The sequence below is a fragment of the Dendrobates tinctorius genome, unplaced genomic scaffold (assembly GCF_039654945.1).
Source record: "Dendrobates tinctorius isolate UK_male_01 unplaced genomic scaffold, ASM3965494v1 ptg000176l, whole genome shotgun sequence".
Classification (NCBI taxonomy): domain Eukaryota; kingdom Metazoa; phylum Chordata; class Amphibia; order Anura; family Dendrobatidae; genus Dendrobates; species Dendrobates tinctorius.
Window position 1 is genome coordinate 175,589 of NW_027361843.1, and position 24,543 is coordinate 200,131.

Genomic DNA, 24,543 nt, shown 5'->3' on the forward strand with positions numbered 1-24,543 from the left:
GTTTCATTGCATTGGTTGGTGTCTGTTAGTATGTTGTGAGGGATTGTGAAAAATCAGACGTTAACTAGAGTAGACAAATTTTTAGTTTTGCCTTTTTTTTTTTGGTTTTGCTTAAAGGCAAACATAATTTTGCCATAACACAAATTTGGCAATGGCCAAATTGACCCTTTGTGCCTTCTTTAACTTGGTGTAACATTAACATTACAGAAAAAAACTGCAACAAACATTATGCAATAACAACATTGCTGCATGCCTACATTAACCTTGATTAGGCAACAAAGGGTGAGCTCCATCACCTAAATAAAGTCAATAAGATAACACTCACATTTCCTCATAATGTTATCCAATCATAGAAAGATTCCACCATGACAGGCAAGGCTACCTCACATCTTTCACACAGATATTACCTGTCTGTAGAACAGATAATATTTAAGCATGCTATACTGGAAAGGATGAAAATACAAAACTCACTTGTTAAGACATAGAGAGAGCGTGATATTCTGAATGCTGGTCGCCTCAAATTGTTTTACTAGAGATTGCTAACAACCAAGTTGACTACTTAACTAAGGCGAGCACGCCTTTCCTATGCGTTAGCAAGTGGCTAGTGTATTTTCATCCTTTCATGTAACAGTATAGCGCATTTAAATATTCTCTTTTATACACACATGTAATATCTGTGTGAAAGGCGTGAGGTAACGTGTCCTGTCATGATGGATTGTTTCATATGTTTGAAAAACATTGTTTAAAAATGTGAGTGTTAAATTATGTTCTAAATGTTGGTGAAGGAGAACACCTGTTTTTTTGTCTAGATTAGAAGCACCAGTTACATGTCACTGGACATCTCCAAACTTTTGAATCATAAATCCTCATATGTAGGGGAAGGGGAACGTGGAGTACCATCCTGTGGGTGCTGCTGGACATTGTGGGCAACATCGCCCTGTGTGGGGCCATACTGTTGCCCATGATGCTGTAGTTGTCCAGCCTCCTGGGCCTGTTGGGGATACTGGCCAGAGTAATGATGATGGTGTGGGGCTTCTTGTTGGCTCTGGTAGGCCCGTGGCTCATACCCACCAAGATAGCCAGATCGTCCCCAACCAGGTTGGGACCAGCCTCCAACACTGGGTGGGTACAAGTGGCCATATTGGTGGGGTTGGCTTGAGGAAGACATTTGGGGCTGCGGAATAGAAGGATGGGTAGGGGGAGGAAGGGGTTGAGGTGTTGGCCCACATATTAGGGGCTGTTCAGACCCCGCTTGAGCAAGCATCTGTGTGGATGGTCTCTTGCGCATTAAATTTCTTGGTGAGAGCTGCCACCTCTCCAGAAATTCAAACACCTCATATGGGGTATTGGGGGGGTGCTTGCATCAAGCAGGATCTGAATACATCCCCTAATACGGAGCCTGACCTCACGGGTAAGGGCACGGAGATAAAGGGTGAGGCTACGTGCATAGGCCTCCTCACCATCATCTGTAGTGACTCTGGACAAGTAATTCAGCACCCCTGTGTCCACATTGGTCCTGCTCTCTTGAATGGTGACCTGGCGCCTTCTTATTTGCCGTGATGCTAGAGCAGCCTGTGGGGAGGGCCTGATCTGGGCAGTTGGGCTGCTGCTCAAGTTGCCCGGCTCTTCCAGAATGGGTGAGGTTGCAGCAGCAGACCGTCCTGGTGGTGTGTTGTGTAGGGCAGCCATTGTGTGTTCTGGTGATGCCTCCTCTTCAGCCATCCTTCTTGTAGGGGGAGAAGATGGGCCAGCCACCTCATCCCCTACAGGATCTATAATGGGCTCTGCCTCTGAGGCCGTTCCTCGATCCGAAAGGTTGGATTGAGTTCTGTTATGAAATAGAACAGAGGCAAAAATACATCAATATTTTTGTCCCTGTAAAGTATTTGTGTAATGTTTTTGTGTCATGTGGTGTTAGGTATGTACTTACGGTCTCAGAGCCAGAATTGGGGCGAGGAAGTTCAGCCGGTCATAGCATATATATTTGCGCTTTACATGGCCAGCATCCCCACTCCTGGACCGCTGCTGGCGTTCCCGGCGGTACTGGTCCCGGATGCTTCTCCACCGTTTCATCACATCTTCCACTGCAATGTGACAGGAAAGATTGTCAAAATCACATATTTGAGAGGTCACATTTTCTACCAGTAGTCTAGGCATGGGGCCTTCTGGGGTGTGCGTTCTACCCATGGTGGCATATGTAATTGGGCCGATACCCAGGGTCTCATTAGCTCCACTGAAACTAATTTTATTGGCTAGGAGGATGAGGAGCTTGTGGCCTAACCCCTAATTATGGCTGTGTGAAGCCACGTGTCACATCCTAATGTAACGGCCTCATGAGGCTAATAAAAGTACATGCACAGGAAGGGGGTGCTGATTCTAGATTCATTTTATAGCGCGCGCTAAGGTTAATGATGTTTTTATGGTTGCACTTACGAATTTTCTGCTGCTCATCACGTGGTCTGTCACCAAAGTCATGGTACATCTGGCGACAGATGCGCCTCCATGACGCCTCCTTTCTTGTGCGGTTAGCATAGTTTGCATCGCGTGGGTCCCATATTTCGGGCAGCTCGTGCACCAGCACAATGAGCATCTCTACATTAATATATGTGGACGCCATGACGCTGCTGTACTCCGCGGAGGCTGACTTCCTGGATGTCTGGAGCGGTTTTTGAGCTCATTTGCATGTCTAGGCTTCCTGATGATGGATTGGCCCATTTCCTGTTCACCAGCCAAAAGACCTGCATATTGCTCGCAGGTCACACATGTGTTCCGTGTGTAATCCGTATTTTTTGCGCACCCATAGACTTGCATTGGCGTACTACAGGCGTAGTACGCTGACAATCGCAGCATGCTGCGAGTGGCACGGAGCGTAGGATACTGAGGAGAAATATACGGCTGGTGCGAGTGACCCCATAGAAAATCATTTGTCCGTGTCTAATGCGTGCTTTTTGCGCCTCTCACTCTCCCGTATTCCTCGCCAGTGTGACCCCGGCCTTACACTTGAAAATAAAGCCTGCACCTTAAGATGTGGTGAATGCAGTCTATTTATTCCAACTATTAATTGATGTTGACGTGTTACTGAAGACGAGCAATGTCTGTCCTGGGCGTCCTTTTGGGCAGCTATGTGGTGTACCTGACTGGTGCTAAAAAAAAGGAGTGTTAGTCTGTGTGCTATCCGGCTTTCATTCTTTTTGGTACAGATATGATATGGATAGACAGATATGGATATATAGATAGAGCAGATATCTAATCTGCTTTTGCTATTGAAAACATCATCTATGAGCTCAAAAACCTTTCAGGTGATGCCGTTTTTTTAAAAAGCTGATCTTGTTTTGCAGCTGAAAAACGTATCCTCAAAAAACGCAGCAAAAACGCTGTGTGTGAAAGTAGCCTTAGATCAGGAATAGAACAGCCATTTATAGGACATTTCAAAACTTTCCCAAATTCCTATGAAAAAATATTCAGCACATTCTGCATTGAGCTACTGTACCCAATTTATTATATATTTTAGGAGGCGGAGTCGGACCATTTTATTCCGACTTCACCACAATGAGCTCCGACTCCAACTCCACAGCCCTGGGCTGAAAAAAGACATTTGTGCATCCAAATTTTGTTTTAAACCCTTCCACTATGGACATTTTTTCTCTTGCTTTTTTTTTTTTAATAACATCCTTTAACCCCTTCCCTATCAAGTGATTTTCTCATTTTGCGCCTATGTTTTTTCGTTGAATGTGCTGATAATAAAATCACACAAAAATCATCAATGGAAATCAAATTTATTAACCAATGGAGGCCTGGATTTGGAGTCACACATAAAATTAAAGTGGAATGTAATGTCCTTAAAACAAGTCAAAATGAGGCTCAGTATTGTGTGTGGCCTCCACGTGCCTGTATGACCTCCCTACTGTACAACACCTGGGCATGCTCCTGATGAGGTTGCGGATGGTCTCCTGTGGGATCTCTTCTCAGACCTGGGCTAAAGCATCCGCCAACTCTTGGATAGTCTGTGATGCAACGTGACTTTGGTGGATGGAGCGAGACATGATGTCCCAGATGTGCTCAATCAGATTCAGGTCTGGGGAACTGGCGGGCCAGTCCATAGCTTCAATGTCTTCATCTAGCAGGAACTGCTGACACACTCCATCACATGAGGTCTGGCATTGTCCTGCATTATAAGAAACTCAGTGCCCACCGCACCAGCATATGGTCTCACAAGGGGTCTGAGGATCTCATCTCGGTACCTAATGGCAGTCAGGCTACCTCTGGCGAACACATGGAGGGCTGTGCGGCCCTCCAAAGAAATGCCACCCCACACCATTACTGATCCACTGCCAAACCGGTCATGCTGAAGGATGTTGCAGGCAGCATATCGCTCTCCACGGCGTCTCCAGACTGTCACATGTGCTCAATGTGAACCTGCTTTCATCTGTGAAGAGCACAGGGCGCCAGTGGCGAATTTTCCAATCCTGGTGTTCTGTGGCAAATGCCAAGCGTCCTGTACTTGTAGGGCTGTGAGCATAACCCCCATCTGTGGACGTCGGGCCCTCAGGCCATCATCATGGAGTTGGTTTCTAACTGTTTGTGCAGACACATGCACTTTTGTGGCCTGCTGGAGGTCATTTTGCAGGCCTCTGGCAGTGCTCCTCCTGTTCCTCCTTGCACAAAGGCTGAGGTAGCGGTCCTGCTGCTGGGTTGTTTCCCTCCTACGGCCCCCTCCACGTCTCCTGGTGTAATGGTCTGTCTCCTGTTAGTGCCTCCAGCCTCTGTACACTACGCTGACAGACACAGCAAACCTTCTTGTCACAGCTCGCATTGCTCGCATTGATGTGCCATCCTGGATGAGCTGCACTACCTGAGCCACTTGTGTAGGTTGTAGAGTCCGTCTCATGCTACCACAAATGTGAAAGTACAACCAACGTTCAAAAGTGACCAAAGTATCATCCATAAAGCATTGGTACTGAGATTTGGTCTGTGGTCCCCACTTGCAGAACCACTCCTTTATTGAGGGTGTCTTGATAATTGCCAATAATTTCCATCTGTTGTCTATTCCATTTGCACAACAGTATGTGAAATTGATTGTCAATCAGTGTTGCTTCCTAAGTGGACAGTTTGATTTCACAGAAGTTTGATTTACTTGGAGTTATATTCTGTTGTTGAAGTGTTTCCTTTATTTTTTTGAGCAGTGTATAGGAGTATGTATGTGATGTGTGGCGCTTCCTGATGAAGCTACACATGTGAAACGTGCGTTGGAGATTCTGGCTAGTGTGCTGCATAGATACAACTAATGGGTGCTTATCTTCTTTTAATTGGGATTTATGCATGTCATTCTACTATGTATTAGGCATATAACCTTTCGACAATCAGATAACAGCATAGCTTTATAATAAAGTAGAGCCTGATCAAGTATATGACTGCTGTATATGGAAGACATTATTCTATTTTTGTAGACCTGCATCTACATGAAAAATTATGTGTAGTCGCTTGGCTACTGCCCCTTTTTATGTATATGACACTATGGTCTATTGTTTTGGGTTTTTTCAAGCAGCTCTTCCAGCCTATTTCTGGGATCTTTTCATCACTGAATCAGCAAGTGAGCCCACTTGCTTTAAAATGTAATTTTAAATAACATTTAAAGGGGTTTTCCACTATTATTTTTTCACCCTCTGTTATATATCATAGCTTTTCAAAACAATATCTTTTGTAGTATACTGTATTAGGCTGGGTTCACATTACGTTTAGGCAGTCTGTTAACGCTGCCATTGCCCTCCATTGTCGGGGGCAACGCGACGTATGCCGTAAAGCGGCACGCGTTCGCGATGTGCTGTCATTCAGTGAAGGAGCCTCAGACACGGGCTGCAGCGTCTGAGGCTCCATCACCGCTAGCGCTGATAAATTATCAGCGCTAGCAGGTATAGCATTTCGCGTTATGCTATACCGTTTAACCAGCCCGTCAACGCTATGCATTGAACGGGCTGGTTAAACGCAATGTGAACCTGGCCTTAGAGGTATAGTTTCTATGAGCGCATCTCAGCAAGGGATCACATGGTACTGGATTGTTATGGAGATACTTTTACCTCCTCTGTTTTGTCTTATTCTTCCCTTTTCCAGCACAGGAATGGTAGGAAATGAAAGGAAGTGGTCACTGTGCTCCTGGTGGTGGGTGTAGACGTTTTTGGATTGAATGACAGCTTGCCTGAGCATGTGTCCTGAAGACAGACACAATTACTCTGCCTCATGCAAGCTACTAGACAGTGTGACAGTAAAGCAGGGGCCAACACCTTTGCTAGTGATGTGCTGCCATCTACATTTCAAAAGCAAAGTGGTTGTGCCTGACAGGCAGATCTCACCAGCGGCGCAGCAGCGATAAGCGATCCGTCGGCGGTCGCTGTTACCTTTCACACCGCAGCGATGATGACGACTTCCTCCTGCGTCCGTGCGTCCTGTGTCGCCAACGACGTCACTCGTCAGCCTCGAACACAGTGATGCGCGCAGGCCAGCGGGACGCCAACGATCAGAATGGCTCAGGACATTCGAGCACGATCAGCGATATCCAGCGGGAAGGGGGGGGGGGGGCGGTTGCAGGTACATGTCACACAAAGCGAGATCGCTAGCAATATCGCGGTTGCGTCACAAAATTGGTGACGCTTTAGCGAAATCGCTAGCGATCTCGGCTCGCTATGTGTGAAAGGCCCTTAAGCCTTTTGCTTTAGAATACTGAGAGAAATTTGCATAACAACCACAGTGGGCTGCATGTAATCAGTAAAAGTGAGGGGGCATAATAAGTGCTGGCTCACATACCACTGCAATGCATGATGGAACTTGTAGTATTAGGGTATGTTCCTATGGTCAGTAAACACCCACCCCGCAGCATCTAGATGTTACAGCATAGTGGACAGGATTTGAAGAAATCCCATCTCCACTATACGTGCTCAGTCACCCATGGCTTCCCTGCAGAGTCGGACATGCGCCGCGTCTCTCCAGACCACAGCATGTAAATTTATGTTGCGGAGACGCGAGTCTCCGCAATTAAATGTCACCCGTACAATGTATTGAGTGTGGTGATTCCGCACAGTTCAGTGAACACAGAGGATTCACCTGCGTTCAAAAGCCGACAGTGCTTTGGACGCAGCGGACATGTGCTGCGTCCAAAGCGCTGCCGATTACTGACGGTGGGGACGTAGCCTTAGAACACAGTAAGGCTGTGTTCACACGTAGTGTTTTTTTTCGCGGTTTTACCAAATAAACCGTGTCAAAAACGCTTAAAAGAAGCTTACCATTCATTTAAATGAATTCCGCAATTTTTGTGCAGCTGTATGCGTTTTTTACCGCAAAAAAACGCTTTGCGGTAAAAAACGCAGCATGCTCATTTATTCAGGGAAAATTCCGCATTTTAAGCTATTTTCTATGGGTCTGGAACCGCGCGGAAATAAACGTGCGGATTTTACGCAAAAAAGGCGCAAAAGCCGCACAGAAAACTCGCGTAAAAAAACACGTTTTCTGGGAAGGATTCAGGATTTTTTGCAGAAGTTTTCTGCATACGTGTGCACATAGTCTAAACCTGGGGACAGGAAGTGATCAATGTAAGCATCCGCGCTGCATGATAAAAAATTACTTATAATAAGAGTGTGGAGGCAATTACTTTGACATTATAGCAACATTAATGAATAAAAAATGAAATGTGTTAGGGTAGTGGATAACTTCGTTTAACTTTTTATTTAATAGCATGGACTCTTGGATCTGATAAACATGTAGATATATAGACCTATATCTATCTATAAGTATATATTGTAGTACAGTAAAGGGGGTTTTACTGGATGGGAGATACATTTCTCCCAGCAGATTAATATTTGGCCGGGTTTTTCCCTAGAGACAGGACCTGTGATGATGTCATGGTCACGTGATCAGCCCATGTGATGTCTACCTCACCGGTGGGAGGGGTTATGGGTTATGTAATGGAGGTTGGAGTTTGGCACATGGTGAGTGTGTCTGGAAGTTACTGGAACTTGGCTGGAGTTAGCCTGAACTTGTATACAGGATCCCCGTGCTGCAGGACTATAGCAGCAGGACTCTCAACAACCCTGGGAATGGCACCTGGCGGATGCCGCAGAACCTGGCAGCCGCTTAGTTAAGCCCGTCCCGTGCAAGGGGTGAGTCTGGGAACAATGGTTCCCCAGGCTGGAGTGTATATATGTTTTTCCTTATTTTCTGTTAACCCACTGTTTGCAACGTGACATTAAACCACTTAAATTGGACTTTAAGCCTGTGTGTTGTCTCGTTACTGCAGCCCTGCCATTACCTACCAGAGCGAATCCCTACAATATACTGTATATACTGTAAATATATATATATTAGCTGAAGAGCACGGCGCTGCCTGGGCGTAGTAACTAACTACGGTTAGTTATAGCAAATTATAATCAATATATATATATATATATATAAAGCTGAGTGTAGAGCCCCGCCCATTCCGCATAGCCACATTCACTATAATATCCCACATCATCCCGTCAGCCAGAGCTACCGGACTGCTACCCATAATATCCCACATCATCCCATCAGCCAGAGCCACCGGACAACTACCACTAATATCCCACATCATCCCGTCAGCCTGGAGTCAAAACGAGAGCGCTGAGTGGAACGGTCCAAACTTCCATGCTGGGGATCCCTTTAAGAGAGGCCTGGCGTCAGAACCAGAGCACTGAGTGGATTTGCCCTAACTTCCACACCAATGATCCCTTTAATAAAAGCCTGGTGTGAGAAGCAGAGCGCTGAGGGATTTACCCTAACTTACATACTGGAGATCCCTTTAAGAGAGGCCTGGGGTCAGTACCAAAGCGCGGAGTGGATTTTCCCTCACTTCCGTACCGAGGATCCCTTTAAGAGGGGACTTGGATCAGAACCGGAGTGCTGAGTGGATTTACCCTGACTTGCATACAGGAGATCACTTTAAGAGAGCCTGGGGTCAGTACCAGAGTATTTGAAGGCAATTGCCCTGACTTCCATACCGGGGATCCTTTTAAGAGAGGCCTGGGGTCAGAATTAAAGCGCTGGATGGATTTGCCCTAAATTCCATACCAATGATCCCTTTAAGAGACCCTGGGGTCAGAACCACAGAGCTGAGTGGAACTGTCCTAAATTCCATACCGGGGATCCCTTTAAGAAAGGCCTGGGGTCAAAACCACAGCGCTGGATGGATTTGCTCTGACTTCCATACCAATGATCCCTTTAAGAGGGAAGATGTGCTTACGGGATGGAGGATGTGTGATGGGGATATGAGCACGGGAGGGGGGATTCATTTCTGTCATGTGTTCTCTGCCCCTTTCAGGGAGGCAGACAATGGCTGGGAGCTTACAGTTGTGGCCAAAAGTATTGACACCCCTGCAATTCTGTTTCTGCAGTTTCAGTTTCTTCCTGAAAATGATTGCAAACACAAATTCTTTGGTATTATTATCTTCATTTAATTTGTCTTAAATGAAAAAACACAAAAAGAATTGTCCTAAAGCCAAATTGGATATAATTCCACATCAAACATAAAAAAGAGGGTGGACAAAAGTATTGGCACTGTTCGAAAAATCATGTGATGCTTCTCTAATTTGTGTAAATAACAGCACCTGTAAGTTACCTGTGGCACCTAACAGGTGTTGGTAATAACTAAATCACACTTGCAGCCAGTTGACATGGATTAAAGTTGACTCAACCTGTGTCCTTGTGTGTGCCACATTGAGCATGGAGAAAAGAAATAAAGAAGACCAAAGAACTGTCTGAGGACTTGAGAAACCAAATTGTGAGGAAGCATGAGCAATCTCAAGGCTACAAGTCCATCTCCAAAGAACTGAATGTTCCTGTCTACCGTACGCAGTGTCATCAAGAAGTTTAAAGCCCATCATCAAGAAGTTTAAAGCCCATGGCACTGTGGCTAACCTCCCTAGATGTGGACGGAAAAGAAAAATTGACAAGAGATTTCAACGCAAGATTGTGTGGATGTTGGATAAAGAACCTCGACTAACATCCAAACAAGTTCAAGCTGCCCTGCAGTCCGAGGGTACAACAGTGTCAACCCGTACTATCCGTCGGCGTCTGAATGAAAAGGGACTGTATGGTAGGAGACCCAGGAAGACCCCACTTCTTACCCCGAGACATAAAAAAGCCAGGCTGGAGTTTGTCAAAACTTACCTGAAAAAGCATAAAATGTTTTGGAAGAATGTTCTGTGGTCAGATGAGACAAAAGTAGAGCTTTTTGGGCAAAGGCATCAACATAGAGTTTACAGGAGAAAAAAAGGCATTCAAAGAAAAGAACACGGTCCCTACAGTCAAACATGGCGGAGGTTCCCTGATGTTTTGGGGTTGCTTTGCTGCCTCTGGCACTGGACTGCTTGACCGTGTGCATGGCATTATGAAGTCAGAAGACTACCAACAAATTTTGCAGCATAATGTAGGGCCCAGTGTGAGAAAGCTGGGTCTCCCTCAGAGGTCATGGGTCTTCCAGCAGGACAATGACCCAAAACACACTTCAAAAAGCACTAGAAAATGGTTTGAGAGAGCACTGGAGACTTCTAAGGTGGCCTGCAATGAGTCCAGACCTGAATCCCATAGAACACCTGTGGAGAGATCTAAAAATGGCAGTTTGGAGAAGGCACCCTTCAAATATCAGGGACCTGGAGCAGTTTGCCAAAGAAGAATGGTCTAAAATTCCAGCAGAGCATTGTAAGAAACTCATTGATGGTTACCGGAAGCGGTAAGCAGTTATTTTGGCTAAAGGTTGTGCAACCAAGTATTAGGCTGAGGGTGCCAATACTTTTGTCTGGCCCATTTTTGGAGTTGTGTGTGAAATGATCAATGTTTTGCTTTTTGCTTCATTCTCTTTTGTGTTTTTTGATTTAAGACAAATTAAATGAAGATAATACCAAAGAATTTGTGTTTGCAATCATTTTCAGGAAGAAACTGAGTATTATCTGACAGAATTGCAGGGGTGTCAATTCTTTTGGCCACAACTGTATGTTCCCAGGGATGCTATATTTCTCCCACCATGTCAGTGTCTGCTGAGGTGTTGTCAAGTGGGAAAACTGTTGGTCATAGCAACCAATCACAGCTCAGCTTCTTTTAACCAGCTCTGTTGAAATGAGAGATGCTTCGTGATTGACTCATTTTTATCTAGAGAGATATAATGTGTGTGTGTGTGTGTGTGTGTGTGTGTGTGTGTGTGTGTGAAAATAAATATATATCTTTTTTTTTTTTTTTTTTTTTTTCCTTTTATAAACATTTGTAAACGAAAAAAAAATTCTCTTGTCACCATACTCTGGGACTGGATTATGGTACCATTTTGGGCTAGGTAATATCATAGAATGGTAGAGTTGGAAGGGCCCTCCACGGTCATCATGTCCAACACCCTGCTTAAACCAGGATTCACTAAACCAGGGTTCCCCAACTCCCGTCCTCAAGGCCCACCAACAGATCATGTTTTCAGGATTTCCTTTGTATTGCACAGGTGAAGAAATTCTCACCTGGGCAATACTAAGGAAATCCTGAAAACATGATCTGTTGGTGGGCCTTGAGGACTGGAGTTGGGGAACCCTGTACTAAACCATCTCGGACAGATGTCTGTCCAGTTTGAATACTTCCATTGTAGGAGAACTCACCACTAGAGTTGAGCAAATATGTTTGGAATTGGTCGCCAAAACTAAAAAATGCCCTATTTGTGACTTTTTTTATGTTATTTGTGTCGAATTTATGTTTGATGATAGGTTCCGAACGCATTAGGTAATTTCTACTCCCATTGACTCCAATGACATTTGGCTGCGTTCAGTGAATATTGCAAAAATCAAAATTTTCCACCGATTGTAATCGGAACAGTATTTTGAAAAACTTGCTCAACTCTACTCGCCACCTCTCGTGGCAGCCTGTTCCACTCCTTGATCAACCTCACTGTCAAAAAGTTTTTTTTTCCTAACATCTAATATGTATCTTCTCCCTTTTAGTTTCATTCCATTGCTTCTCGTGTTTCCATGTGCAAATGAGAATAAGGATGTTCCCTCTACACTTTGATATCTTTTGATATATTTGTAGACAGCTATTAAGTCTCCACTTAACCTTCTTTTTTCCAAGCTAAACATTCTCATATCCTTTAACCATTCCTACTAGGACAAACTTTGCAGTCCGCTCACCATCCTGGTAGCTTCTCTCTGAACTTGCTCTAGTTTTTCAATGTTTTTTTTTTTTTTAAAACGCAGTCCTCAAAACAGGACACAGTATTCCAGATCCTGCATGACCAAAGAGGAATAGAGGGGGATAATGACTTCACGTGATCTAGACTGTGTGCTTCTCTTAATACATCCCAGAACTGTATTTACATTTTTTGCTGCTGCATAACACTCTTGACTCATGTTCAGTCTGTGATCTATTAGTATACCCAAGTCTTTTTCACACGTGCTGTTGCTTAGGTCTGTTCCTCCCGTTTTATAGGTTTAATTTTTGTTTATCTTGCCCAGATGTAGAATTTTGCATTTCTTCCTGTTAAATGCCATTCATATTAGTTGATGCCCATTGTTCAATCTTATCTTGATTCCTTCTGAGTCCTTTCTGTGTCTTCTCTAGTGTTAGCTATCCCTACTAGCTTTGCATAGTCTGCAAATTTGATCAGTGACTGTCTACCTTCAATTCCCTTAGATAGATCATTTATAAAAAAGTTGAACAGCACTGGGGCCAGGAAAAGGCATTGTGGTACCCCACTTGAAACACTCTTCCAATTGGATGTTCAACCATTTATTACCACTCTTTTAGTACGATCATTGAGCCAGTTAAAAATCCAAATGCTTTGCTGAAATCGAGATATGCTATATCTACTGCATTTCCCTGATCAACCCAGTCAGTGATTCCTTCATAGGTTAGACTGGCATGATTTGTTTGCTACAAACCCATGTTGGCTCTGGTTAATTACTGTATTCTTATCCAAGTACTTACATGTGGGTTAATAATTTGTTCAAAGACCTTTCCTGGTATAGAAGTAAGGCTCACTGGCCTGTAATTTCCTGGCTCCATCTTCTTCCTTTTTTAAAGATAGGGACAACATTTGCCCTTCTCTAAACTTATGGGACTTCTCCTGTTCTCCAGGATTTTTTTTTAAAGATTCTGGCTAGTGATTCAGCAATTTCCCCTTCTATCTCTTTCAGTATCCTAGGATGTTATTCAATTGGTCTAGAAAATTTATGGTATGGGCTCTTTTATTCCTTTGATAGCCCCATGAAGATCAATTGATGTTACAATTGCTTTCTTAGAGTACAGATGCAAAATAGGCCTTCTCAACATAATTTTTTACCACTTCACCCTTTTCATCCTGTAAAAATCCTATAGCATCTTTGCCTTTTCTTTTGCTTTTAGCATAATCCCCAAAATCCTTTTGTACTACTTTTGGTCTCCCTTGCAAGCCTCACTTCATTACTGGCTTTAGCTCTTCTGATGCTTGCCTTGCAGTCGCTGCAAACTACATTATATTCTTCTTTAGATATGCCTCCTCTTTACATTTATTATACATTTCTGTTTTCCTTTTTAACAAGTGATTAATCTGTGTTCATCCATCCCGGTCTCTTTAATTTCTTCCAATTCTTCCTTCTTTTTGGGATTGTTGCCAATTGTGCAGTGAGAATTTCATTTAGCAAAATATTTCGTCCTTCTTTGATAGCTTTTATTTATTTTTTTGTGTTGACCGAAAGACTGTAATTTTTTTTTTGTTATTAGAGTCTAATGATTTGGATAATTTTCTATTTTGATAGATCAGTAAGATTTGAACCCAGGACCACAGCGCTGCAAGCCTGCAGTGGGAACTAGTTATTGTGCTGCGCATTAAATCTGATGATTGGTTCTCTTTAAAAATTGTATTAAATTGGAAAATGTTTGCAAGAAAAAAGAAATTGCTTTAGCTATTGGCTATTTTTGGCAGGAAATATACAAGAGTAGTCTGACTCGCTTTACCAACAGCTCTATGGAAACATTAGGTCACTTAGTGATAATGCATTCTTCTCCAATGTCTGTAGCTTTCCCTTACACCTAGAATATACATGTTTGTGTGGATTGTGTTTTCATAGAAGTGTGTAGAGAAGTGAGAATGAAGTGCGCCATGGCGTTTACTGTCCGCCTCCTCCTCACCAGGCACAGACTGCAGACAGTCTGCTAGAAATAGTGCACCTCCCCGAATCTGTACTGCACGGTGTGTGTCGGGGATGTGTGCCAGGCTCATCTCCTTTCTCATCATGTTCTATTGCCTCTGTTTACCTTGGTATGAGCTCCTGACAGAGAGAGTGACTGATGCTAAACAGTGGTATTTGTCATCCGGAACCATAACAGCACCCATTTAAATGATGACATTGAGTGCCGGACAGTGGCATCCGTCATAGGCTTCCCCCTTTTTTTATGAAGAAAAGCATAATGTTAGCTTGTTCAGTAAAATTCTTCTCTAAACCAATCTGTTCTGTTATTGAATTTTCTGTACATTTTCATATTTATCCCTCGTCGAATTCACAATCCGGTTCTCTGCGTTTGGAGATGACCCCTTCATTTATTAACATAAATCAGCTCTGTATGTCCTCTCCACAGTAATCAAGGTGACTTATAGAAAATGGGGAAAACCTGGACATGTTGGGTACCAAAAATGGGTAAACTAGGCACAGCGTTTAACTTTGAATGTTAACCCCTTCACAACATAAGCAATTTTACAATTTTTTTTCTTCTTCCTCCCTATTTTCAAAGAGCTATATTTTCCTCACTTTTTTTATTCCCCATAAATCCGAGGAAATTAAGTAAAACACCAAGTATATTGGAAAATAATTTACAGTGATTAGATGCTATTGACATAAAACTAGATTCAGCGAGGACCCATGAGCTCTCCTCCTAAATCGCCTGCGTTAGTAAATCCCGTAATTATTTAGTTATTCCTCCTAGAAATGTATGACCATATTGTCACAGGGTGTGCCCCTTCCCTGCCATTGTCAGAAGTGATCAGCCAGTGTACGTTATTCCTGAATTTCTAGTAGGAATAGCAGGAGTCGTGCAGCAGAGGTGTTTAGTGTAATGGACGTCCTCCTGGCGGCTGCACCGGCCAATGTGAGTGGCGGTCTCCATCGCTGGGAGGCCCCTGGCAGAAGACATACTGCTGTGATCTCAGAAAGGTGAAGAGGATGTGCCGTAAAATCTCGGACGGTGTTCACATATCCATGTTGCATGTACATGTTTTGTTTGTGGTCTTCACCGATAGAACATGTACCCGAACCCGTGGCGCTGTTCACATGTCCTTTGTTTGTTTGTTTTCCTCCATTCTTTTTCACAGATCGTAAAACTCTGAGACTTGTCCATTTTTTTCCGTGCAGCATGTATGAAATGTGCCAGTATAAGTCTACGGGTCTGTGAAAATCACGTACATCACACGGATGGCATCAGAGTGCAGTCCGTGTCTAACATGGCAGTGGATTGGAGAGGCCTTGTCATTTATCCATACGTAAATGATGATGCACTGACAAACACTGGCACCATTTTTGTGTATGTGAAAAATACTGGTGTCTGAATAAGGCCTAAGGCAGTACAATGTGAGGGCAAATATTTTTGCTTAAATGTTGTAATTTGCTGTTAGAGCAGCATGGACTCCATACTGCTGTACATGAGGAGGCGTCACATACCGGATACAGATAGAAATGACAGAGGGCAGACGGGTGCAGAGGGAGAGGGCCCTGCCCTTGCAGTCTACCGGAGTATATAACATATGAGAGCGTTTCAGAGCACAGAAGCCTCTTGATCAGGCTAGTTTACAAATGCCATAAACCCTTTTGTATTTTTATGTTGTCCCTATTTTGTTTCAAAGTTTTGCTCTTTCACAAAATAGCACACTAGTCCTTACCCTGCGGCTCCACTGCTGCGCCTCACACCATAAATGCAGCCTCTGCGTATGTCATCGATGTCTGTAAATTTGTTTTTGCGCTTTAATGTGCCTATAATGAGTCTCATAGGTGAGCCTGACTGCCTGCAGAAAATCAGAGTGGGGTCACGGAGTGGTACATGAGAATTTTGGTCAATGAACATCTGTAAGCGCCACACCTGGCAGCAGAGAAGAATCAGTTGTACTAATGAGTAAGATGCTCTGCACAATGAGGTCAGGCGTGCAAAGAACTATGTTCATTTCACTTAGGCTCGCTGTCTAATGTGTTTAGGGGCCTTTAAGGGCTATTTCCATCTCCAGTATCCTATCCAAACATGTAGTACGTGTAATAATAATACTATCAAATACCTCCAATTAGAAATGTAGTATAGTTCTTCTGATTCGCTATGTTGCTTACCCCATGTACAGAGCATTGCAGTTGCTTAGGCATCCATGGTTGCGACCACTTGTATAGTGACAGTTGTTGATTATAACCATGGATACCTCAGCTACTGCCATGCCCTGCACATGGTGTAAACGACATAGCGAATCAGAAGAACTATACTACATTTCTAATTGGAGGTATTTGCTAATAATATAGTACACATTGAGATGGGAATATCCCTTTAACTCTCTATTCCTGCTTGGAAACATTGCTATAAGATAGTAACGTTTCCCTGCATAAACAGTGAGGGTCTCCAGTTTATAGTACATAAGTATACATCGTGGGGAGTTACTGCAAGTTACGTACTCCTCTGTGGTTAGCAATACTCCTCAAAATTGCTAAGATGATTATATATTTTACAGTGTACTAAAAATAATGCAAGGCTTGAAAGCTGCAGCCAATCACTGGGCTCATTTGTCATGTTAATGCATTAGTTCTGGGTTTTTGTTTTTTTTTTTTGTGTGGGGAAAGAAGCCAGAACTAATACAGACATGAAATATGCAGGTCAGAAGCCAGTCTAGAATTTTGGGAACGTTGTAAAGTGGGCAAGCATACAATGCAATCTATTATTGATGCAGGCGGCTTTTACTTTCACCGAATATGCGATTTCTAGAACAACCTTTCTAAAATGACTCTTTTTGTTTTATCGGCAGGATCAAATGAGAAGGCAAAACCGAGCACAGAAGAGCTGCAAATAAAGAAGGTGAAGAAGAAAAAGAAAAAGAAACACAAAGAGGGTGAGAAACGCAAGCTGCCCAAAATGTACAGTAAATCAATTCAGACCATCTGCTCAGGACTGGTGTCTGACCTGGGAAAGTATGACAGCCAGGAAGCCAAAGTAGGAATTCGCGAGGCTTTTACGGACTTGGTGGTGAAGGTCGAGGAAAAAAAGGGGGTGGCGGAGAATGAATCTCCATTTGTGTCTCTGAAGGAGCCTCGTGTTCAGCACAAGCTCAAGCGATTGGACTCTCTGGAATTCAAGCACCTCATCCACATAGAGCACCAGCCCAATGGCGGAGCGCCCCTAATACACGCGTACAGCAGTGAACTCTCTCACCTGTCTCCTGTGGAGATGGAAAGGTTTGCTGAGGAATTTGTTAGCCTGGCGTTTAGCGAAAACGAAAACTGTGCAGCTTATTACGTCATGGGGATTATACACGGGGCAGCTACCTATTTACCTGACCTTCTAGATTACTTTTCCTATAACTTTCCCAATTCACCAGTCAAAATGGAGATCTTGGGGAAGAAAGACATAGAGACAACAACCATTTCTAACTTCCATGCTCAGGTAAGGAGCTTGTCGGATTATTCTTTGGTGAATGTAGAGCTCACTAATTACTTGTGTGGTAATGGCTTGGCTCTCTTGCTCTACCGGTGTTTGTGGGAACTCTCAGACAGCAGAAAACCGTATGTCATGGGTCCAAAAGGAGCGGCGGCTCCTGTAACGGTGAGTGCAGAGGAGGCCAGTCGGATGCTAACTTGCTTTATGTAGGAATTGCCGTATGTATCACCATTGGCTTCATTGGACATCTGTAAGAATAGTCACCATCATCCTCTATTCTTGGGTGTCTTCTGCCCGAAAGGTGACCATCCACTTTCACTAGCGTATTCCACCACCGGCTGAACTTCCTGCTCCCTCTGGCTGCTCGTCTTCTCAGTGGGGAGTGGAGAATGAGCTGCTTATCTCCTGTGGGAACATAGGGGAAAGAATTGGCCATGTGGATTTTCAAAATGACACTTTCTGATGAGAGAGTACGGGCACTCACATACCTATGAGAGTTGGCTGATTCTGATATTAGCGGGTTAGGCTGACTTATCTTTGTGTTTTGCATCTTAAAGACATATTACAGTTGCAATAAATTGTGTACACATAGGGAAATCAAACCCTTTTCTAAAGAACGAGTAATAAAAATGTCGCTCACACTACTTTTATCTGTGCCAACCACGGTAGATCTGAATGGCCCTAAACCTGGCATCAGTCAGGCTCTGTGCACACGTATGCAGAAAATTCCTGACTGAAAACCAGACTCCTTCCCAGAAAACGCGCTTTTTTTCAGCGTGTTTTCTGCCCGTTTTTTTTTGCGCAAAAAAACGCATGTTTTTTATGCGTTTTTTTTTTTTCGGAGCGTCCCCAGTCTCATAGAAAATAGCTAGAAATGCGGATTTTTCTGCAAAATTAATGAGCATGCTGCGTTTTTTACCGTGATGCGTTTTTTTCGCGGAAAAAAAACGCATCAATATGCACAAAAAGTGCAGAATTCATTAAAATGAATGGGATGCTTCTTTTAAGCTTTTTTTTTGTAAAAATGCTTAAACGTGAAAGAACCGCTTACATGTGCACACACCCTCCATGTTAGCATTGCACAGTTATCTGCCAGGTGTATAGTAGCTTACTGTACACTACTATCGGTGACATGCCTGTGTCTGTAGAAGCACTGATGTTATGTAATTCTGGGTTTCTGTTCTAGGAATCGAGGATGGATCGGTCACATAATGGGGGCAAAAGGCGCAGGAAGGATCCCATAGACTAGTGAGGGTTCATTTGGTTTCAGTCCTTTTACTGGAAAGTGCAGCATACTGTGTTACATCTGTCACGGACACATAAGATCTGTCAGCCTGGGTAATATTTGTCCAGGTCGATGCTTATAGCAGGCGACTTTTCATTTTTTAGTGACTAATGCACACGCAGGCAGCTACATTTTCCAGTGTGTTTCTATATATAGGTTTCTGATTCACTCGTCTGGATGATTCTCAAAAATTCTGAATGTAAACCTTGACCCGAGTATTAGCAGAATCTGTGTCCTGTCAAGGCTTTTGGTGTTTAAAGCCCTGAAATGTTTTGCTTTTAAGGCATTTTTCCAGTTGTGTTGGCAGCGTTGTACATGCTTGATCTGTTTAACTGCTGCAACTTGTGCCCGGCTCCATTTATAAGCTGATGGCATCTGACACAAGAACAAGGTGTGAAAAGTGAAGCTCCTCTGTTCCTCCCTGGCCACATTGTCACCAGTTACACTATATTTTACGTGGCCATGCTTGCGTTGTGCAATACCCATTCACACTATGCAGTAGGCAACTAGAATATTTTCTGAGCATGTCTACATAAGATAAAGGGAATCTGTCAGATCAATCCTTGTAAGACTTCTATATGAGCATGTACGTCATATGAAGTTGGATAAAATGATCACTTTGATATTTGGGGTCTCATTCCAGAGAAATAAAGTTTTCTCTTATGTGAAAATGAGCTGTTAAGAACTATGGGCCAGACACAGGTCTCCATGAGAATCTGCCTCCAGAGATTATTTTTGTTAAAAGGGATTGTTACCAGTGTGAGACAAGTAACTTACACAGTAGGGTAGAACTGAACTTCGTCTCCTTACCAACACATTTTCTTCATCTCTCACAACTGTCTTTCAACCCTGTCTGCCTGTGAAATTGGAGCTGATAGGGACCTGCAGATGTGTCAGCTATAACCACACACAGGTCTGCAGTGAGAGCAGCCATTACACATCATAACTCCCCTTCTATTTAAAGCACCATTCCAGTGTTTTTTTATTGCACTGCTGGAATGGTGCTTTAAATGTAATTCCCCTGCTCCTGTCTCATACTTACCTGCCGCTACCTTCGTTCTTTTCCACTGTCAATCACATTGGTCTCCGGCAAAAAGTCACCTGCCGGCAGCTCCAGTGATCCATGGAGCTCACATTAATTCACATAATTCATTTGCATGGTTTACAAGGTGTGTTTGAAAATGTAACATACGGATAGAAGTCTGGCAAACGTGTTTTGTACACACAAAACCATAAAAGCTTATATAGCAGGAGCTACAGCTGAGGGTGTCTTGGAATAGAGAGAGTTAAGTTTGTACCAACCAGTCCAAGGTGTCATGACCCACAAAAGATGGGCAGATGATACGCTGAATATGAAATAGTTCATTTTTTTGAATTTGCACCATATCAAATGACTGCCAGTTATTGGCCTAAAACTTCTCTAATAAAATGACAGGCAGTTGTGGAAACATGAGCCCAAGATTGGTGCTATGGAAAAGGGGACCTATTGATGTGATGGCAACGCATCGCTGACCCCCGATCACGTGACGGGGGTCAGCGATGCACATATTTCTGGCCCGGCGGCCGTAAGCGCTTGTTAAATGCCACGGTCAGCGTTTGACAGCGGCATTTAACTAGTTAATATGCACGGGCAGATTCCACTCTCGCCTATTGCGGGCACATGTCAGATGTTCAAAACAGCTGACATGTCATGGCTTTGAGGTGGGCTCACTGCCGGAGCCCACCTCAAAGCAGGGATCAGGGCTGTGGAGTCGGTAAGCCAAACCTGCGACTCCGACTCCTCAATTTCCCTTACACCGACTCCGACTCCACGACTCCGACTCCCACACATATTGCTTATATTTAAGTGAAAAATTTATTGTAGTACAATGTGAACCTCAGACATTTAATCATTTTTATGATCCAATAATCAAGATATTTAGATAGAACAGAATATATATTGGTGTACTACCCGGTTTTCATTCTTTTTGGTACAGATACGATATGGATAGACAGATATGGATAAATGGATATATAGATAGAGCAGATTTCTAATCTGCTTTTGCTATTGAAAACATTATCTATGAGCTCAAAAACCTTTCAGGTGATGCAGTTTTTTAAAAAGATGATCAGCTTTTGCAGCTGAAAAACGTATCCTCAAAAAACACTGGAAAAACGCTGTGTATGAATGTAGCCTTAGATCATGAATAGAACAGTCATTTATAGGACATTTCATAACTTTCCCAAACTCCTATAAAAAAATATTCAGCACATCCTGCATTGAATTACTGTACCCAATTTATTCTATATTTTAGGAGTCGGAGTCGGTCCATTTTATTCCAACTCCGACTCCGACTCCAACTCCGACTCCACAGCCCTGGCGGGGATACTGCCAGCTGATGTACTATTAAATATTAGACAAAGATAACACCAGTAAACACAAAATGCAGTTTTTAAATGAAAGTCTTCATTATTAAGGGAAAAAGAAAGCCAAACCTACAGGGCCCTGTGTGAAAGTGATATCCCCCTTTAATTTATGTTTTAACTGTGGCTTATCACATTTGGGAAGGGGAGTTCAAATTACCTAGCCACTTGAATGTCTGATTGTTGCCACACCTGTTTTCAATCAAGAAATCACTTAAATAGGACCTGTCTTGGAAAATGAGGTAGAATACAAGTTCCTGTATAGCTAGACATCATGCCGCTATTCACAGAAATTCTGGAACTAATGAGAAACAAAGTAATTGAGATCTGTTAGTCTGGAAATGGTAGAAATGGTTTAGAAAGATATTTTTAAAGCTTTGGGACTCCACCGAACCACAGTGAGAGCCATTATTCACAAATGGCGAAAACGTGGAACAGTGGTAATCCTTCCCAGGAGTGGCCAACCAACCAAAATTACCCCAAGAGAGCAGCAACAACTCATCCAAGAGGTCACAAAAGACCCCACAAGAACGTGAAAGAACTGCAGGCCTCAGTTAAGCTCAGTGTTCATCACCACCATAAGAATGAGACTGGGCAAAAATGGCCTGCATGGCAGAGTTCCAAGATGAAAACCGCTGCCGAGAACTAAGAGCATAAAGGTTTGTCTCCGTTTTGCCAGAAAACATTTTGATGATGCCCTTGACTTTTGGGTTATGCAGCACGACAATGTTACAAAACACACCAGCAAGTCCATTTGTCACTGGCTTAAGAAAAACAAAATGAAGACTTTGGAGTGACCTAGTCAAAGTCCTGACCTGAATCCGATTGACATACTGTAGCATGACATTAACAAGGCGTGTCATGCTTGGAAACCCTCTAATGTGACTGAACAATTCTGCAAAAATAAGTGGGACAAAATTCCTCCAGAGCATTGTAAAAGACTCATTTCCAGCCATCACAAACGCTTGTTTGCAGTTGTTGCTGCTAAGGGTGGCCCAACTATTTGTAAGGTTTAGGGGGCAATCACTTTTTCACACAGGGCCCTGCAGGTTTGGATTTCTTTTCCCTTAAAAACTGCATTTTGTGTTTACTTGTGTTATCTTTGTCTAATACTTACACTTGTTTGGTGATCTGAAACATTTAAGTGTGACAAACATGCAAAATAGGAAATCAGGAAGGGGGCAAACACTTTCTCACACTAGTGTAGGTTTAAACTTTAGTTATTTTCTATTACGTCTTCTATTTATTTTTATAACTGTTTTACATGTTTATATGTTGCCTTATTTTATTTATTTATTTTTTATAAAGCGCTGTACTGTTTATATTAAATCCTGAAACCTTTTTAAAAGCTTGGTCCTTTTGACTGTTGGACATTAGTGCCTATTTTAGGTCACTCCATTTGATTAGGGGTGCAGTGTGCTGGGTATTTGGGATGTGGTTTTATGTTGAATGCAGTTCGGAGTGAGCGGAGATAAGGCTGGTTTCACACTTGAGTTTTTTGGCGCTGTTTTTTAGCGCAAAAAAAAAAACGCATGCGTTTTTTCCCCCTATGTTTTACATGGGTGCACATACACATGTGTTTGTACGCGTTTGTATGCACATGCGTCTTTTTGTAGTGTGCGCTCGGGCGCACAAAATGCATCCTGTTGCATTTTTTGTGCGTCCAACTTGCCCCAAAAAACGCATGCGTACCCAATGCGTTTTTTTTACAGCAAAACACCCATTATAGTCTATGGGTGCTCATTGTAATGCGCACGTATGCGCAAAAAAAGCATGCACTTTTTTTTTAAAAAAAGCACCAAAACCCGCAAAAAAACGCACACAAACGCATGATGTGGTTTTTTTTCATGCATTTGTGTGCGCACAAAAACGCACAGCAAAAAAACGCAAGTGTGAAAGTAGCATAAAGCCCTTACAGACACAGCCTTGTCACATGCATGTGTGTATGATGCATAGCAATAGTGGCATGGCTTTTTGCTGCCCCACAAGCCATACTAGTGCATGTAGCCAAAAGCACAAATGTTACCGGAGTACATTATACTATCTTCATCCACCCGTAGAGGGCAGTAACTGCACACTGTTATCCAGTACACGGTACGCTCCCATGCTGCAGGCGTCCCACGCAGTACCTTATACATCTGTATGCACTGAGTCATATAGTAAGAAGTTAGAAAAGCTGTCGCTTAGGCCTGTTTCACAGTTCCGTATTTTTCTGTCAGTCAAAATCCGCCAAGTTTTTCTCTCTCTCCACCTCCACTTCATATTTCCGCGTCCCGTCCGCACGATCTCGCTCAAACTCCCGATCTCGCTCCAACTACCGGAATTTCTCGATCCACCTCCCGGCCGACCGCTATCGATCCAACTCGCGGTTGCTTTAAATTACGCCACGTCGCTTCTCCCACGGATGCTTCCTACAACAACTGCGCTGCCATCCGTTCGTCAAGGATCAGTTGCTCTCATCCTTTGGCGGATTTCAACTGACCGCCGCCACCGGAGGTATGAAACAGGCCTTACCTGACGCTGCCTCTGACAGCAGCACGTAGTACTGTACAGGATTTCATGTCTAAATATAGGGTCATTGAAATTAGTGGCAGCCAGCAAGTGGGATGTGTTCCAGGTCTGCCCCTGATTGACGGCAGAACCTCCATACACTGAACACATCAGAATACGTCATTGGACATGGCTGCTGCTCTCACCTGTGCACTGCAGCAGTTGTGACGCTGAGCGTCCACATCCGGGCGATGACCAGCTCTGTCTCACATGCGCTTTCTTTGCTCTGTAGGTAAAGAGGACGTACTCTCACGGTACTTACAGAGCAGGGGCAATGAGGCAGATCAGCCTGGTGGGAGCGGTTGATGAGGAAGTAGGGGATTACTTCCCAGAATTCCTGGACATGTTAGAAGAGTCTCCTTTCCTGAAGGTAAGAGAACGGTGTATATTGTTCTTCCCCTGCATGTCTCACCATTTTCTTTACAGGATTTGACCCCTGGCTGCTTTCCCCCAATCGCTGCCATACCTATTATTTTCGCTGTGTCAGACATTGCCTCTTACCCCTATTGGTCTGAATAGAGCTGAGCTACAATACTTCCTACTTCTTTTGGCTCTCTTTTCTTCTCTTAAGGTTGAAGCTTTAGTTTATTACTTATTGAAATTGCTTTTTTTTCCTTATTTTTCTGTTATAAAAGCCATAAGTATTTTTCCATTGGCATTACCAAGTGAGGGTTTACGTTTTT

At 43.3% G+C, this 24,543-nt stretch overlaps 1 protein-coding gene across 1 annotated transcript in view; it reads left to right on the forward strand.

Annotated features, from left to right (window-relative positions):
- Positions 1–24,543, forward strand: part of RSBN1L (round spermatid basic protein 1 like) — a 131,772-nt gene that overhangs the window by 73,982 nt on the left and 33,247 nt on the right. Inside the window, exons 3-4 of the mRNA XM_073551405.1 lie at positions 16,994–17,628; positions 24,093–24,230. Coding sequence (XP_073407506.1) covers positions 16,994–17,628; positions 24,093–24,230 — 773 coding nt within the window. The remainder of the gene's footprint in view (positions 1–16,993; positions 17,629–24,092; positions 24,231–24,543) is intronic.